The following is a 17,752-nucleotide window of genomic DNA, read 5'->3' as shown; positions in this document are numbered from 1 at the left end:
GTGGGAGCGGGGAGGAGGGCGGGGTGCGGGGTGCAGGCGTTGGATTTAGGACCAACTAGCTGCGCGGGGCTGGGCTTGCGGGAGAGTAGGAGGGATTCTTGTCATGATTTATGGGGCCCTCCCCCTTGGCGCTCAGGGCCCACGGTACTGGAGATGTTCAACACCCTGCTGCGGCAGCTGCGACTCAGCATCGACTACGCGCTAACCGGGAGCTACGACGGCGCTGTGAGCCTGGGCACCAAGATCATCAAGGAGCATGAGGAGCGCATGTTCCAGGAGGCAGTCATCAAAACCATCGGTGGGGAAGCGGGTGGGGTTGGGAGGAACAATTGAGGCTTGGGGGCGGGCTCCAAGAGAGTTGGCAAGGATCTGGAGGCGGGGCTAAGGAAACAGACCCTGTGAGCCAAGGCCTAGGATAGGGTGGTGGAGATCTGGGTGAGGCTTGGAAAGGGGCAGGAGTGTGGGGAAGGAACTTTGTAAGGAGAGGGACCCTGTGAGGCTTGGGAAAGGGAGGGGCTCAGGGGGAGGAGCCTGATGAGACTTCAGAAGGAATGAGGCCTTAAGGGAGAGGACCTAGGGCGATGCCTGAGACAGGATGGGCCTATGGGAAAATAAAAGACTAGGGCTGTGCTAAAAGGAGGGACCCCGGCAAAGCTTGGAGAGGGAAGAACTCTAGGGGAGGAGTTAGACTGGGGTCTAGGAAAAGGAGCTAGAAAAGAAAGGGATCTTGGGAGGGTGGGGTAGGATCAGGACTAGATAGAGATGACCCTTGGGTGAGGACCAGGCCTCCACCATAGCATCTGCTATATGGCTGTCTAGCTTTGTTTTATTTAGGGACACGGGGGAAATGGAGGCCAGCTTATGACACATATGCCTGACTGGCCCCGAGCAAAGGCACCAGATCAGTCTGGGTTTCTCAGCCAGGCTTCCTACAAGGGCAGTCATGTGTTCTCGTCTTCATTCAGCATGCCTAGTGCATCCACGGTGGTGCCACTGGAGGAGGTGGGGATTAAAGGGGAAAAAAGGGGGTTGGGGATTTGGCTCAGTGGTAGAGCGCTTGCCTAGGAAGCGCAAGATCCTGGGTTCAGTCCCCAGCCCCGGAAAAAAAAAAAAAAAAAGAAAAGAAAAGAAAAGGGGGGGAGGAAAGGAAGAAGGCAATGGAGACTATTTGCTCCCTGGATGTGACGAAATATGGAACCACAAGTACCAGGGACTCCTCCCTCTCAGAGAGTCAGGAACGACAAAACCATTGAGCCGCCCTGCCCTGGGCCCTATCCCCCAGTAAAGGAGCCCAGATGACAGTAACAAGAGAAGGGTTGGCATCTGGCCCTCTGGAGTCCTTCATGCTCCCTCCCCAGGAGGCGGTGTCACAGCAGCCTGCCAAGGCAGATCTCTCTGGGCCTACACACCCCCGCACCGGGGAGCCTCACTGTATCCATTCAGCTGATATATGCGGAACCTCTCATGATCTGTCCTCTTCCTCCCAGGCTCCTTTGCCAGCACACTGCCGACCTACCAGCGCTCAGAGGTGATCCTCTTCATCATGAGCAAAGTCCCGCTGCCTTCCCTGCATCACCCCGTAGAGACCGGACGGACAGGGTTAGTCCACTGCTTCCTTCCAGCCTACCTACCCTTTCTGGGTCCTGGTTATCCTCCCTGACTTATGTGGTGGCTCAGTTCTCTTCTCTCTTGGCTCAAAAAAACCCCTTAGCAGAGGTGTCGTTGGTCCCGTGGCAATTTTTCAGGCTCCCTCCTATAAACGCCCCCACATTAGGGTAGTCATGGGTCCCTGGTTAGAAAACTGGTGAGGAAGGCGGGGCGTGGGGAGGGGGGGCACTCGCTGGCGAGCACTCTATCTCTATTACCATCGCGCTGAGACCATGTCTCTGGCCTGCAGGGAGAACAGGAACCGGCTGACCCAGATCATGTTGCTGAAGTCCCTCCTTCAGGTGAGTCCCCACTAACCCGTCGCTGCTCTGCCTCTATGGGACACAGCTTCTTTCAGGGAACCAAGGGGGTTACATTCCATGCTGCACAGATATGCCCAGCCGTTAAAGGGGCAAATGAAAGGCCGAAACCCAACCTGAGCCCCCATTCAGTTGTTCAGAGCGAGGTGGAAACTCAATGCTTCTCTTTGTTAATAGTGATTCTGTGTGCCCACTGGTAGCCTTGTCACTAAAAACCTTGTGGGTCTTGAGGTAATTCCTCCCCATCTGCCTCCCTGGTGCCCTTCACCAAGCCCTGTACCTGTTTTTCCCATTTCTCCAACCTTCCAGACATCACCACCTCCTTCCTCCATGTTTCCTATGTGTCCTAATGCATCTCGGCTTTCATTGCTGGGGTCTAGTTCTGTTCTTCCCAAACACCATTCCCACACCCACCTGGTTAAACACGCAGTTTCCCTAGGGAACGTGAGTGGTCAGCCCCGGTGAGGTTCTGAAGTCTGTATTTGTGTGTATGTGATTTATTTAGGAGACACCCCCCCCCCCCGCAGCCCTGGCTTGGCCTTGGATCTTAAATAGCTTATACTGGCATTGGACTCACGGTCCTCCGTCCTGCCTCAGCTTACCAAGTGCTGGCATTATGGGCCTACATGCACTGCCATGTGCAGCATTGAAATTTGCCTCTGTAACAAGCTCCCTGGCCCAGCCTAGACTTTGGACATCTCACAACTAGGTTATTATCTTCAATGTTTCTAAGTCCACCTTCAAGGGTCATAAATACCAGGAGAACTTTCTGGGAATGCAGTTTCCTATTTTGCTCCTCATTTCAGAGAAGATCTCAGTTTCTAATATCAACATCTAAAATTCCGACTTTTTAGAGCAAAATTCCCAGGATCTTTCTCTCTATAGACCAGTGGTTCTCAATCTGTGGGTCCCGACCCCCTGGAGCCATTAAATAACCCTGTCATGGGGTTTGCCTAAGACCATCTGGAAACACATTTTTACATTATGATTCATTACAGTAGCAAAATTACAGTTATAAAATAGCAACGAAAATAATTTTATGGTGGGGGGGTCACCACAGCATGAGGGGCTGTACTAAGAGGTTGCAGCATCAGGAAGGTTGAGAGCCGCCAATCTCATTGTTCTGTTTTTTGCACCACCCAGCTCCCAGCTCTGCTCCCAGCATGCCAGGGTATACAGAGCCCCCACTCCATGCAGGCCTTCCCTCCCCTCTTCTCCTTCCCTCAGCCTTCTGCTGTGTTTGCTTGTTAGCAGCTTTGCTTTGGGGATTGAAACCAGGTCCTCACTCATAAGTAAATGCCCCACCACTGAGGGTACTCCAGCCCCACTCAGTGTCCGTCCGCAACGTCCTTGTTCTTATACTTCCCCCATCTAGCTGTCTGACATCTCCATGGTCTCTGTGATCCTGCAGTCTTGCTGAGTTGGCCCTTGTTAATTTGCACCCCGTGTCGTATGGAGAACACCCATATCTCCCTTTAGAGAACCTTTGATGTTCTAGGGCTGGGCTGGGCTGGCACCATGGAACCTTGAGAGGTACCAGTCTGCAAAAATGGACTTAACTGGAAATACCCCTTGGGACCTGAGCATTTAGCATCATGGGTGATGTATCTGTTTATGCCGACTGATTTGGGTCAGAAGGTCCTATTGTCGCAGGGCTGTGTCAGGTATGTGAGTGGAGTCTGCCAGGCAGCTGTGACTTCCTCTGCCCTCTAGTTCTTGGGACTCCAAGTCTTAACAAAGCATTCTACACATTGTGGGTGTTCGGTTGTTCCCTGACTCTTTTCCTTCTCCGTTCTCATTCTTTACTCACTTTTAACACTTACTGCCCCTGCGTGCTGTCCCCTACACCGACATGTCAATTGAACTGTACTAAGCAGACTTTCCAGGTGGCCCCTCAGAGCCTGTGAGAGGACAGGATGAAGGCTCTAGACAGAGGATGAACACTTTACACCAGAATTCTCCTGGCTGCTTCTCCAACGTACCTCTGCACCAAGAGAGACCGTGTTCCTAAGTACACCTTCCCCGGGCTTCCTCACAGGTATCCACGGGTTTCCAGTGCAACAACATGATGTCAGCCCTGCCCAGCAACTTCCTGGACCGCCTTCTCTCCACTGCCCTCATGGAGGATGCAGAAATCCGCCTCTTCGTCCTAGAGATCCTCATCAGTTTCATTGATCGTCATGGCAACCGCCACAAATTCTCTACCATCAGGTGAGCCCGAGTTCTTTCCTTCAGTAGATGTGAGATGGGGGCGTGGGGTGGGGGAGGCAATGAGACCTGTCTTCTTGGCCAGTCACCTCACGCCCAGGTGGAGGACAGTTTGAGTGCAATGAGATCCGCTAGGATGTATCCCTGACTTTGGCCAAGGAGAGGGGGGAGCCATAGTGTGCTTGTGCCTGCCCTGAGGGCTGGAGAGAGAATTGTGGGGATTCGAAGGTGGAATAAGAGGTACTAACAGATATTGGATATTTCAGGTCTAGGGAAGAGGAAGGTGTAGGTTCATTGGCACTGAGGATTTGGAAGGAGTAAAGGGAAGAAGGGTGTAACCAGTCTTTACCTATGCCCAGTTCCTGAATAGTGACTCTGGGACTTATGTATTAATAAATGTCTAGGCCATAAGCTTGGGCTCATTCCCTGACTGGCTCATAATTTATATAACTTGTTTATTCCATGCTACGTGTGCCACGTGGCTGGTTACCCTTCCTCAGTCTTGTGTTAGCCCACGGAGGCTAACAGGCTCCTCCATCCCTTCCTAGCACCCTTGGTGACATCTCAGTCCTGAAGCTGAAAGTGGACAAGTGCTCCCGGCAGGACACTGTCTTCATGAAGAAGGTGAGTGTCACCACAGAACACACAAGCCCCAGAGGAGGCCGGGCCTACTGCTCCCAACCTTCTAGTCTCTAAGTCACTGCTTGACCACTGGTTCCCGAGCCTGCGTCCTCCCTCCTTCAGTTGGCCAGGTTAACCAGTTGCTGAGAATGGAGATGGGGCTACTACCTCCCCTTCAGTGGGGCCTTCCTCCCCACTCTGCGCCCACCCGCTGACCATGGCTGTCCTGTCCCCAGCACTCCCAGCAGCTATACAGACACATCTACCTGAGCTGTAAGGAGGAGACAAACATCCAGAAGCACTACGAGGCCCTCTACGGCTTGCTGGCCCTCATCAGCATTGAGCTGGCCAATGAGGAGGTAGTGGTGGACCTCATCCGACTGGTGCTGGCTGTTCAGGTAGGGCTGGATGTGGGGCTGGATGAGGATCATGGGGAGGGGCCTATAGCCAGGCACAGATAGGAAGATTCTGCAACCATTGCTTGACAGTTTCTTTGGTGTCCTGGGACTCTGGTTGGTTACTCCATAAAGACCCCAAACCATGATCTTGTCTAGGAAGCCCCAGAAACTAATTCATGACTCTTGGTCATCTTTAAGGTCATCTGGAATCGTCCCTGAGTCTCTAACATTTCAAGTCCCTCATGGGGTCTGAATGCTAACCCCAGAAATTCCTGAGAGAGCATTCAAAAGCCCTGAAACAAATGTGTTCATTAAGAATCCTTTCACTCTTGGGCTGGAGAGATGGCTCAGCCGTTAAAGGCTAGGCTCACAACCAAAAATATAAGAATCCTTTCACTCTCAGATTTACTTATTCAGAATTGAATTGCTGCTGGTGCTTACTTAAAATACATATGGTGGCATACACCTTTCATCCCAGAGACAGGCACATCTCTGAGTTCAAAGCCAAGCCTGGTCTACAGAGCTAGTTCCAGGATAGCCAGGCTCCTCAGAGACCCTGTCTTGGAAAACAAAAACAAAAACAAAAAAAATAAATAAAAATAAACATTTTGCCCAAACTGGAAAGCCACAGTGTCTCAAGCCTGGCACCCACGTCTTTAACAAGTCTGCATTGTGATTCGTGGGCAGCCAGTGTGGTATTCAACAGGACCTGAAACCTTCAAGGTCTGCCCTGGTGGAAATGCACTGCCTTCGGGGTGGGTCCTTCCAACCTCACAGGTTGCAGGACACTGGGATCCTGAAGCCAAGTAGGTATCATGTTCTTGAACTTACTGACAGGTGTCTTAGGTTATCTTTGTGACCATGCTAAATCCTGCAGGCCGACCTAGATGTTGCAGTTTCCTCTATTCACCCTAAGAGATGGAATTTGCAATTCTCTTGGGTCCCAATTCTCTGTGAGTGCCCACAGCTTTTAGCATATGGATCCAGTTTAACAAGCCAAAAACCAACCAGCCAAGCTTCAGCTATGGTATAGTTAAGTTAATGGTAATGAATAGGGTTTGACAGTGGCGCTCACTACAGCTGAACCACAGAGTAGGGAGATGCGACCATCACCTCTATGCTTAGTAGGGATCCAGGAGCCTCCAGGCCATGAATTATTCCATGAACCATTTTCTCTAGCTTTTTAAGGAGGACCTCTGCCTCCCGAGGATGTGGGACAAAGACTTAGTCTAGAGAGATGAGGCATCTCTAAGAAGACTGGGGAGAGGTCAGGTGGGAGCGTGTAGATTTTAAAGTGTCAGGGAAAAGCTCTGTCTGTAAGCCTTATCTGCATTACCACAGGACGTGGCCCAGGTCAACGAAGAGAATCTGCCTGCCTATAACCGCTGTGCTCTCTACGCTCTGGGTGCAGCCTACCTGAACCTCATCAGCCAGCTCACAACAGTGCCTGCCTTCTGTCAGCACATCCACGAGGTTGGTGTCATCAGGGGCCCAAGAGCCTAGTGGGCCTTTGGAAGAAGTGTGGAAGGGCTAAAGATCCTGTCCTCGGCCTATGAGCACAGGGGTCTCATCCCTGCTCCCTCTGTCCTCAGGAAAGCATGTGACCCATGCTCCTGCAATCACTTGGAAGAAAGCAATTTCATAGGAGTTCGGGGGAGGAGTGGGGATGTGATTCAGATGGTGCCCAACTAGTGTTCATAAATCCCTGGGTTCAGTTCCCATCGCCGCATAAAACTGGGTATAGTGACATAGGCCTCTAATTCTCAGCCCTCAATAAGTCTCGGTGGTAGAAAGACTTTGGCCTAGCAAGGTTAGGGCCATCCTGGGCTAATAAATAAAGTTTTGGGAAGCTAAGTGTGGTGATAGAGACTTGTAATCCCAGCCATTCAGGAGGCCAATAGTAGAGGATCTCCAGTTCAAGGCCATTCTGGACAACACTGAAACTATCTTAGGATGAAAGCCCTCGCTTGACCCTGGAACTCATTTAAGAAATCCAAACATATGGGTACAAGCCTAAATCCCAGCATTCCTATAGCAAAATAGGGGTCCAAGACATAAGCTCATAGGCTAGTATATGGTACAGTGGCAAAAGCAAGAGAGACTCGGCCTCACCAATGTGGAAGGCAAGAACCAGCTCCCCAAACCTCCACAGGTAACCCTGACATGTGCATGCCCCTCCTCAGTTGTTGCATAAAGGTCTTTTAAAACTCTCTGAAGAGGGCTGGAGGGATGGCTCAGTGGTTAAGAGCACTGGCTGCTCTCGCAGAGGATCTGGGTTCAGTTCCCAGCACCTATGTAGTAGCTCACACCTGTCTGTAACCCCAGTCCCAGAGGATGTGATGCTCTCTTCTGGCCTTCACAGATACCATACACATGAAAAAATTCTGAATTATTTTGGGTGGACTCATATGATGTCTAGGATTAGGTTTAAAATTCCAGGTCTCTGCTGACCGACGCTGGCTGGGGCAGGAGGGAAGGTGCTGTGTCAGTGAATCAGAGACTTCCCAAGAGTGTCGGACTCTCCCAGGCTCTGAGCTGATATGGGAATAAAGGAAGCCCTCTTCACTGGAAATCCTGGGGCTGGTTTCCGGTCACCCTTGCACAGCTGCACACCATCTTTCCCTAGCTTCTTACTCCCTCAGTAACGTTCATGTCTCTTCCCCCCCAACACTCGCAAGGGCTCTTGAGGAAATCTCAAGCCATCCTTGTCCATCAGATGTAGACTCACCACCTGCCATCTCTTTTCACTTCTGTCAATCAAAAGCAGGGGCATAAGGCACAGTTGACAGAATCCCAGTCTCTTAGGGACGAGCGCCCTGTTCTTGGAGGACACTCGGCACCTGTGCGTCATCAGTGGCGACAGCCTTAGCAGCCACTCGTCTCCCCAGGCAGCTCTGACGATGACTGGGGATCTGGATTCTCCCTGGAGAAGCTCTCTGCACTGAATCTCCAAGGAGGCTGAGGGGGAGGGGACTTGCAGCTCTTCCTGTCATCTGCTCTGAGGCACCTCGCCCGGTTGGACCTGCCTCTCATCCTTTGTTTCTTTCCAAACTCCAGGTAATAGAGACCAGGAAGAAAGAGGCACCATACATGCTTCCTGAGGATGTGTTTGTGGAAAAGCCGAGGTAAGGACAGTACCAGGCATGGCAGTATGAGGCCAGACAAAGCCAGGGGTTTAGGCATGTCCTGGGCAAAGTTCAGCTTCATCACTACTGTAATCCTTCCATGGCTGCTGTGCTGTCAAACCTCAAACAGGCCATTATGAGCCAGCTCAGGGTGTCACGCTGCATAGGAAGTAATGCAGCCTCCAGGAGCTTTGGTCCAACCCAGGGGCAGTGCATTCGAGAGGAGCCGTCTCTGACAGGACCTGCCTTCAGATGGTGACGTGTCAGTGATGTGGGAAAGATATTTTGGAACAAAGGTGTCCAACCACAGATCTTAGCCTTCTAAACTGTGGCCTCTCCACACACTAACTGCAGGAGAGCAGTAATGCTGGGGTAGGGGATCTATGCAGTTCAGTGATAGGACGCTTGCCTAATGCACATGCATCCTGGGTGGAATCCCACACAGAGCGTCACAAAAGAAAAAGATTCAGAAAGTCCGTGATGCTTTGAAAGAATATTTAGTGTGAAAAATGGTTATCAAACAGTGGCAAGATAGATCAGTTGATAACGTGCTTGTTTCATACCATACATATGAAGCTTGATCCCCAGAAACCATGTTGTTACAAAAGAAAAAGAAAAAAAAAAGCATGTGTTTGTCATCCAGTTCTGGGGCCGGGGAGACAGTCAGGTATCACTGGCCAGCCAGCCTAGCTTACTTGATGAACTCAAGGCCAGTGAGAGAAACAAAAAGTGAATGTTGCTTAAGTAGTGCACCCAACGTTGACCTCTGAGTGTGTACCACACATCTGAGTACACACATATGCATGTGCACCTGTACATGCATGCACATGCCCAAAGTTAATCTCAGAACTGTATGTTAGGGAAGGGAACGTTCAACTGAAGGAAACTGCATAAAGAAACAGTAGGTGTCTCTAGAGAAAGGACTGGTGGAATAGTCTTCCGTTTTGCTGCTGTCAGTTTGCACACGGAATGTGTTACTGTTCTGATAACGTCATCCGGAGACTGTTCCAGCTGCCCACAGTTTTACTCTGCCTCCTCTTTGTCTTTCAGGCTGGCTCAGAATCTGGACGGTGTGGTGATCGAGTTTCTCTTCCGCCAGAGCAAAATCAGCGAAGTCCTGGGAGGCAGTGGCTACAATGCGGACAGGCTCTGCCTGCCCTACATCCCTCAGCTGACAGGTATGAGGTGTAGACAAGGCTTCCGGTCTGCCTCTGCTTTCCTGGCTTAGGAAGGGCTGGAGTCCTAGGGTAAGGGGGCGTGGCCTCCTGAACCACATTTCCTGCCGGGCAAGAGGCCAAGGGTAAGGGGGCGTGGCCTGGCTCCTTAAAAAACACCTTTGGCAAGTCTCTGCAAACCCAGGTTACATGACTACAAAATTTCCTCATTAGAGAGGTTTATGTGGCGGTGCGTGGAGCAGATGCATTTAGGGAACACTGCTTGCGTGACCATTACTGCTGCTGTGATTGGATGGAACAAGCTTGCTAGTTGAGTTATGTTCCGTAAATGGTTGCAAAAAAATCCTAGCCCAAAGAAGCAACCCGAGCACCCTATGATGGGTGGAGAAGGCCCACAGCAGCTAGTCCTGGGAGTGGCCTAAGTGTGTCCTGAGCCATTGAGGGCTGTGGGCCAAAGGCATCGTGGGTAGGACCAGTGGCTTAGCCCTGGCTTTGCAAGGACTAGGAGCCCCAGCTTCTGGGCTCCTCTCTTCCAGATGAAGATCGCTTGTCCAAGAGGAAGAGCATTGGAGAAACCATTTCCCTTCAGGTAGAGGTGGAGTCCAGGAACAGCCCAGAGAAAGAGGAGGTGAGTGTTCTTGTCTGTACTCTGGATACTAAGCGCTCCCTGCCCTTTACATTGCATTAAAGGATCTGTGGAAATTAGTTTCTCATGTAAATCCATTTCCTTACTGACTCTCATTATGTGGACAGCTTTGATATTTCCAGCTGGAAGATGTATTACCATTCTTCTATCATGAGACTATCATTTTTTTTAAAAGAAAAATCACTGTAGAAGGGCTTTCTGGTTTCCATTCCCTACTCGCACAAATTGGGGGACTGACAGGCACAAGCATAGTACAAAGTAGGGAAGGCCCACATCCGGGTGTGACAGGGACACGGAGATTCATGGGGTTTATGAGGGCCGCTGTAGAAGGCGCTGAGTCTTTCCCCGGGAGTGATCAGAGCATAGAAAAGTCCCTGAAGGTTGGGACTAAGGATCCCTCTACCTTGGACCAAGTTCTACAGAGCTCGTTCGGAACATTCCCATGGAAGGTAGAATGCTCTAAGCCTGGCTAATTGAGTAAATAAGGTGAGGAAGCAGAAGGATCCTCAGAGGCCCTCGTGGCTGTGAAAGGCAGGACCCCTCTTGGGTTACAGCCTTGGAGTGAGCTGACTGCTTCCCGACACTGCAGAGGGGATTCTCCTGTCCTGGCTTCGGAAGCCTTCGATAGTTAGGGGAAGCTAAGGAGGAGAAATGCTCACCTAGCCTGTGCCCCTTACTCACTGGTGACTCCTGGGACACTCATGTTGGTTCTTTCCCTGGGTCAGATTAGCCCAGGGGTGTCCTGGTAACTGGTGCAGGGCTGTTCCCTCCTCATCTGCCCTGCTTCACATCTTCAGCCTCTGTTCAGGGTCCTGTGCCAGCTGGCCCTGCTGTCTTCTTCGTTATCTGCAGCACCTTTCCTGAGGCCAAGCATCCATGGAAACCACATCTTTGGGTTTTACTATTTCTTGCCTCTTTTCTCTGCAGAAGTTGAGATCCTTTGCCTCTGGTCTTGGGACCAATCAGATCAGCAGAGGGCCCGTTGTTTCTAACCTTCACGGACTTACTGTATTAAAATCCATCACTTTGGGGTGCAATTGAATATCGTAAGCCTTCAAAGTGTTATGAAGTTTCTGGAGTTCATATTGGAGATCACATTTCTCAACTGCCTTCTTTACATCCTATTATTTCTCTGAGTATTTTTTTTTTTAATTATGTGGTGGTTTCCTCCCATGTTGCTTGATGGACAGGCTTAGGTAGGGAAAAGGGAATAGAATGCTCTTCCTAGGGAATCTGAGGAATTGGCCTTGTTTGCTTTTCTCCACACCTCTGGGAATGAGGGTGTTTTAGGGCCGTTCCCCTAAGAAGCAATGTTCACCTTTCTGAACGTTTCCGTCCTTTCTCCTTCAGCGAGTTCCTGCGGAAGAGATCACCTATGAGACACTGAAGAAGGCCATTGGTAAGACGGGTCCCCAAGAAACTCTGCTGAAAAGGGGAAGTCGGGGGTGACGTGGACCCGGTGGCAGAAACTGGTGGCCTTTTGTAAACTCATCAGCCACCAGAGCTACAGCTGGAAGTCCCCAGTGAGGTGGCTGGAGCTGCATACCAGGCAAGCCCTTTCTTTCCCGCTTACTAATGGCAGCTGCCTCTGAAAGCTGCCCCTTGTGGGTTACAGCCAGGTGACTGGTTTGTGCAAATAAATGGAAACTGCTTATGTGTGGAAGATGACACAAAGGGACAAGATGACCAGCGAAAGGCACTGAGAAGAAATCGTATCTGTGTTCATTTAATAAGGGATCTGCAGGACTGGCTCATGAAGTGTTTCTGTGAAGAGGTTGTTTCTAACTGATGACAAATTAAGCCACTAAATGTCCTTTCCACAAAGCCCCTTCAGTATTTTGTTACAAATGTACTCAGTGGGGCAGGGTGGTGCACACCTTTGATCCCAGCACTTTGGGAGGCAGAAGCAGGGAGATCTCAAACCTGGCTGGCTGGGGCCAGCCTGGTCTACATAGTGAACTCCAGAATAGCCGGGGCTATCTAGTGAAAGCCTACCTGAAAAGAAATCAAGAAGTAATGAATGAACACACCACTGGCCTACCTAACCCACTCAAAATGGTCATTATTTGACCTCCAGACCCACTCCCTATTTTATTTGGTGCTAACTGACCTGGGATAGTAAGGGTGTGTAAAGCCTTAAGTGAAATTTTCTTAGATTGCTCTGCTGTAGTGTTCTGCTCTGACTCTCAGGGTCTCTCTGCCCTTTCTATTGTTCAGGTCCTTTTTAAAACTGCCCTGACAGTACTAAAAGGGGCATCTGAGATCATTCCTTTGAGAGTCCCAGCAGGGGTGCGGCCGCTTGGATCTTTAAAAGCCCAGCTGCAGGCCCATTTAACTGATTCTCAGAGGATGGAGCCTTGGGCAGAATCAGGGAAAGTCTGTGAGGACACATGAGGTCGCCACACCTTTCATGTCTCCGCCCCTTTCGTGTCTCCGCCCCGCCCCCTTTCATCCCAAGGGTCCACCCTGTCCATCTTCTCAAGCTCCTTCCTCTATTCATCCATGGGGACGATCTGAACACTAACCCAGTTCTCTGTGTCACAGTGGACAGTGTGGCAGTTGAGGAACAGGAGCGTGAGCGACGGCGACAGGTGGTAGAGAAATTCCAGAAGGCACCCTTTGAGGAGATTGCAGCCCACTGTGGGGCCCGGGTGAGTGACACACCACAGCGTACCTTCCTGACCAATCAGAAACCAGATTTGGGTTGAGGGCAGGACTGAGTTTAAACCTTGGCTCTTTGTACTGCAGAAATTAGGGGTTTTGTTCCAGCAGACAGAATGCTGCTGTTCACCCCAATACCTTCCCCTACATTGCTTCCCCTGAACCCAGTGATTAATCATTTAGCACTCACTGTCTTGGACCTTTAATCCTAGCACTTGGGAGGCAGAGGCAGAGAGAGGTCTGTAAGTTCGAGGCCGGCCAGAGCTACATAGTGAGACCACAAAAGAAGACAGTGACATGTAGGGGCAGCATAGGAGGTGCCAGCCGGGTGTGGTGGCTCACACCTTGAATCCAGCACTAAGAAGTCAGAGGCAGTAGATCTCTGTGAGTTCAAGGCCAGGCTAATTTCCACAACTAATCCCAGGCCAACCCTGTCTCAACAAAATGAACAGAAACTTTTACTATTGTATTATAAGCTTTGTTATGTCCTGTGTGTATGATATGGGTGAAGATGCATATGTAGGTCAAAGGATAGCTTTTGGTCTCTCCTTCCAATTTTATGTGTGTTCCAGGGATAGAATCCGGGCCATCCAGCTTCTGTTACATAGGCTTTATCTGCTGAGCCCTCTCACCAGCCTGGTTCTTTTAAATGAGGGTCTTGCTGTCCGTCCTTGTTTGAACGGCTTTGAACTCTACATCCCAGGCTTGCATCGGTCTTTCAACCATCCCGCCTCAGCCTCCTTAGTGCTGTAGGCCTGTGGCTTATATTTTATATTTATATAAGATCTACATATTTTGTATCTATATAAAAGCCCATAACTTCCATGCCTGTGCTACCTACTGTAAGCTATTCACATCCCACTTTGAGAGGTAGACTGCTCATCTCATGCTCTAGGAGGTACTAGACACATGTCAAGAAAGAGTATCGGCAGCTCCAGTCTCCTTACCCCACGACCAACAGACCCTGTCACCCCATATTGAAGAGCAGAAGCCTGCCAAAACTTCTCCCTGATTTTCCTGGCCTCCTCTCAGCACCAGCCAGCCTTTGCTGAGTGGTTGTCCCTGAGCTGAAAGTTCAAGTCCAAGAGACAGGTGCCAGAGATAAGAACACACCCACTGGGTTACTCTCCTGCAGTTGTGACGGTCAGAAACTTCCAGGTGTCCTTTGGACAGGCGGCCAGAGAGGTGGCAGCTGACACTCCTGGAATCCCAGGTTCACTTCCTTTCTGTTTGTGTTTAGGCCTCCTTACTGCAGAGCAAACTCAACCAGATCTTTGAAATCACCATCCGGTAAGTGATGGCATAGGCAGGGGACCCTAACTTTGTGGCCAGCATCAAGGGTCAGGGCCACTGTCCTAAGCCCTCTCCTCGTACCTGCTTGCTGCCAGCCCTCCCTCCATCCTCAACCTCTAATGCCAGCCCTAGACTCAGCTGGAGAGGGCACAAGGCTGGCTTAGTGAGGCTTTGAAACAGCCAGGAATCTTAGCATCCTGGGCAAGTACTTAATCTTTAAAGTACCTGTGACATCAGAGAGCTGTGGTTCTCAACCCGTGGGCTGCAACTCCCTTTGGGGTTGCCCATCAGATGTCTACATTATGATTCATAATGGATGCAAATTACAGTTATGAAGAAGCAACAAAAATAGTTTTATGGTTGGGGGGGGTCACCGCAATATGGGGAACTGTATGAAAGGGTGGCAGCGTTAGAAAGGTTGAGAACCACTGCCATGGAGCCTGCGGGGAATCTGGACTGAGCTGAGGATTGTAGAACATCTTGAAAATCTGGGAACTCGCAGAGTGGCATGCATTTTAAAGAGAAACCAAAACTGACCGCTGTGTTGAGGTGTACAAGGGTAGGACCCGACCCCCAGTTCCTGCTTCATACCTCTCTCCTTCGTGTGTCCCCCAGGCCCCCTCCAAGCCCTTCGGGAACCATCAGTGCAGCGTACGGCCAGCCGCAGAACCACTCCATTCCCGTCTATGAGATGAAGTTTCCCGACCTGTGCGTATACTGAATTCCAAGAGACAGAACCCCTTAGAGGACACAGTCTGCAGGAGGACCGTCCCCTGCTCACTCTCACCGTGTGGAAATCTAGCTGGGATAGCTAAGAACTCGACACCCTGGAAAATGAGCAAAGGTGGAGCCTCTGGTCCTCTGTGGCCCTCCTGCCTCCTCCTCGTCTTCTGTGAGGAGGATCCAGCCACCGGCCCTCTGGGCTAACAAGCATCTCACCTGTTTTCTCTTGTATCAGCCAGGGACAGAGAAACACGAGGGTGTCTCCTGAGAAGCAGAAGGGCCTGGGAAGCCTCCATTGGGGATGTGTCTTTGAGGGAGTGTCAGCCACTCCCAAAGAAAGGAGCCTGATATCAGCATGGTTGATCTGAGGAAAGCGTAGATGGCACTCGGGGAAACTGAGGCAATCCTCCCATCCCCCACTCCCCACATGAAGAAGTGACGGTGTGAGGGAGAGAGCTCGGAGGGGATGTCTGCTCTCACCTCTTAAGTCTTGAGGGGGTCTTACCCAGCGTCCCATTTCCTCTCTAGTGTCTGTGTTTCCTTTTCTACTATTAATGAGTGCTGAGAGCTCACTGCGGGAGCTGGGGCCAGAGACCCTGGAGGCAGCATGGCTACCAGAAGAGCAACAGGCTGGGGATGGAGAGGGGCTGGGTCTCCCAGACAGGGTGGCAACATCAGTGAAGCACAAGTGTGGCAAGTCTGTGTCCTGGCTGCATAGCATCTCCTCACGTTCTCTGTCCGAGGAAGCCTGTGGTGGATCTTCTCTGGTTCTCTCTCTTCTGGATGTTTCCTGAGTGGTTAAGTTTGGTCCCTGATGTCGTTGTTTCCACAGCCTCTGGGATGAGTGAAAGCTGAGCAAACTCGCTGGTTCTAGACGGCTGAAGAGAAGGAGGAAGCGCCAGGGTCCTGCGGCCTGTCCATGTCACTTCCCACGGAAGATGCTCTCAGTGGTAGTTAGGGGTTGGGAGAGAGGCAGTTAAGCAAGTGGCACTTTAGAAAGATTTAACAGCTAGGATTGAAACAATATTTTCCCCTCTCTGGGCAAAGTCTGAGACACTGGGGACAATTAGCCTTGCTCGTAGCTGAGGTAGAGGTGGTAGGAATCACTTCGTCTTCCATTTTCTCTGTGGGCCACGTACCTGTCCCCATGTGACTCGTGTGTGCTGGGCGCAGCCGACCCAGGACTGAGCGGGTACAAAAATGTCTATTTGCTGTCCCCTTTGTTTGACCATTTCCTGATGCCCCTCTTGGTGTCCCTCTGCCTCCCAGAATGCCTAGCAGTGGGAGTACTCCATGGTCCAGGATAGTCCTTTCTTTCCCTTCAAACTTCCCAAAAGTGTTCTGAGCTGCTTTTCTCTCAGGACCAACACTGCTCCAGAGATTTAACTTCTTAGAAAAGGGGGGGGGTGTGTTTCTGTTGACCTGCAGGAGCCATTTCCAGGGTATGGTTTTAGGTAGTGTGGCCTAGGGTCATAAAGGAGCTGTTTCTGCTCAGGAGAGTTAGGCTTCTCAGGACCCTGCAGGGTGAGAGCCTGCTTGCTAGGACAGAGGGAACATTTTCCAGAATTAGGAGAACTGGAGCACGTGTACTTTCCATTGCTTGTGTGGTAAATGTCACAGACGGGGCCCGCCTGAGCCTTTCCCACGGTCCCTGCACTGAGCTATGGGTGCATGGCCTGCATGGACCACACCCCAACACCACCCACATGGCTTTGGGGCTGTGTGGCTGCTGCTCAACCCAACTTTATAAGCAAGGCCTTAGGTTTTTCCCTAATACCTTTTCACTAAGAAGGCAACTTTAGGCACGAAGGCAAGTTACCTTTTAGAGACTAAAGGAATCTGAGCCTTGCGCTTAAAAACTGTCTTTCTGGGGCTGGGGATTTAGCTCAGTGGTAGAGCGCTTACCTAGGAAGCGCAAGGCCCTGGGTTCGGTCCCCAGCTCCAAAAAAAAAAAGAACCAAAAAAAAAAAAAAAACTGTCTTTCTTCTCTTGCTGGCCACATCTTTTATCCCATGCTTGGCTTGAATAGGAGTCCGTTAGTTTCTTTATTGCTCCCCACCGACATCATCGCTGACCACCCCTGAGGTACCTTAATCCTAGTTGTGGATTGGGAGACACTTCCTTGGAGACTTTTGAGAGCCAGCATCAGAACCAGATGCCGCTCGGATACATCTGTCTCTCACCCCGGGGACAGAAGAAAAAGCACAGAGTTCGATTCTGCAGACTCAATGGCTGCCCGGTCTTCTCCTCTGCCTTTCTTTCTCCTCATACCATGGCTGTGTGGCAGGGACATGCTGCTTTGAGAGAGCTGGCCGCTTGTGTGCCCTCTTCTTGGTAGAATTGATTTAAATTTACATCCAGTAGGCTAGTGGTTTGCCCGTTAACAGGAAATGGAATCTGATCTTGGCCAAGTATGCCTCAGAGGTGGGAAGTTTAGATGGAGATTGCAGGAGAGTCTGTCCTTCCATCACAAGGCTGGGGAGAGAGGCAAGAGCACAGTGGGTGGGAGCTAGGGGAGGAGCCTAGTGTCTATTCTTGCCTTCCAAGCCTCTGGTGTCTGATAGCACTGTCTTAGCCTTGTTCTGTTCTCCTTCCCCGTTGTAAACCAGGATCAAAAGGACCCAACAAACCTATTAAGGCCAACCAGTCCCCACCCCACCCCCACCATCAAAGCACCCAGGGCTCCAGCTTCATAGGCACGAGGTGGCACCCTGCTGACAGAATCCAGTAGGCAGGAATGTGTTTGTGGTTTAGAAGTTAACACATTGATCATAAAGAGTATAAAAAATGGATTAACAGAAAATACCTGATCCAGTAGCAGCTGCTGTTTACCCCGTGCCGAGCCTGTTTCTTGTTTTCTCCTTACCTCGAAGACTAAAATAAATGGTTTCATGACTCCTAAATGTCCTCATCGAAAAACCTAGACATGTCCCCT

At 50.7% G+C, this 17,752-nt stretch overlaps 1 protein-coding gene across 3 annotated transcripts in view; it reads left to right on the top strand.

Annotated features, from left to right (window-relative positions):
• Positions 1 to 16,680, top strand: part of Efr3b (EFR3 homolog B) — a 70,456-nt gene extending 53,776 nt beyond the window's left edge. For all 3 annotated transcript variants that reach the window (XM_032909071.1, XM_032909070.1, XM_032909073.1), the window contains exons 10-23: positions 137 to 298; positions 1,488 to 1,599; positions 1,898 to 1,949; positions 4,006 to 4,178; positions 4,724 to 4,799; positions 5,033 to 5,194; positions 6,536 to 6,667; positions 8,252 to 8,319; positions 9,370 to 9,497; positions 10,031 to 10,122; positions 11,491 to 11,539; positions 12,685 to 12,791; positions 14,042 to 14,091; positions 14,710 to 16,680. In XM_032909071.1, coding sequence (XP_032764962.1) covers positions 137 to 298; positions 1,488 to 1,599; positions 1,898 to 1,949; positions 4,006 to 4,178; positions 4,724 to 4,799; positions 5,033 to 5,194; positions 6,536 to 6,667; positions 8,252 to 8,319; positions 9,370 to 9,497; positions 10,031 to 10,122; positions 11,491 to 11,539; positions 12,685 to 12,791; positions 14,042 to 14,091; positions 14,710 to 14,815 — 1,469 coding nt within the window. In that variant the 3' untranslated portion in view covers positions 14,816 to 16,680. The remainder of the gene's footprint in view (positions 1 to 136; positions 299 to 1,487; positions 1,600 to 1,897; positions 1,950 to 4,005; positions 4,179 to 4,723; positions 4,800 to 5,032; positions 5,195 to 6,535; positions 6,668 to 8,251; positions 8,320 to 9,369; positions 9,498 to 10,030; positions 10,123 to 11,490; positions 11,540 to 12,684; positions 12,792 to 14,041; positions 14,092 to 14,709) is intronic.
• The last annotated feature ends 1,072 nt before the right edge of the window (positions 16,681 to 17,752 follow it).

The sequence above is a fragment of the Rattus rattus genome, chromosome 7, assembly GCF_011064425.1.
Source record: "Rattus rattus isolate New Zealand chromosome 7, Rrattus_CSIRO_v1, whole genome shotgun sequence".
Taxonomy (NCBI): Eukaryota; Metazoa; Chordata; class Mammalia; order Rodentia; family Muridae; genus Rattus; species Rattus rattus.
Note: the sequence above shows the minus strand (reverse complement) of the source record. Positions and strands in the feature narration are given on the sequence as shown.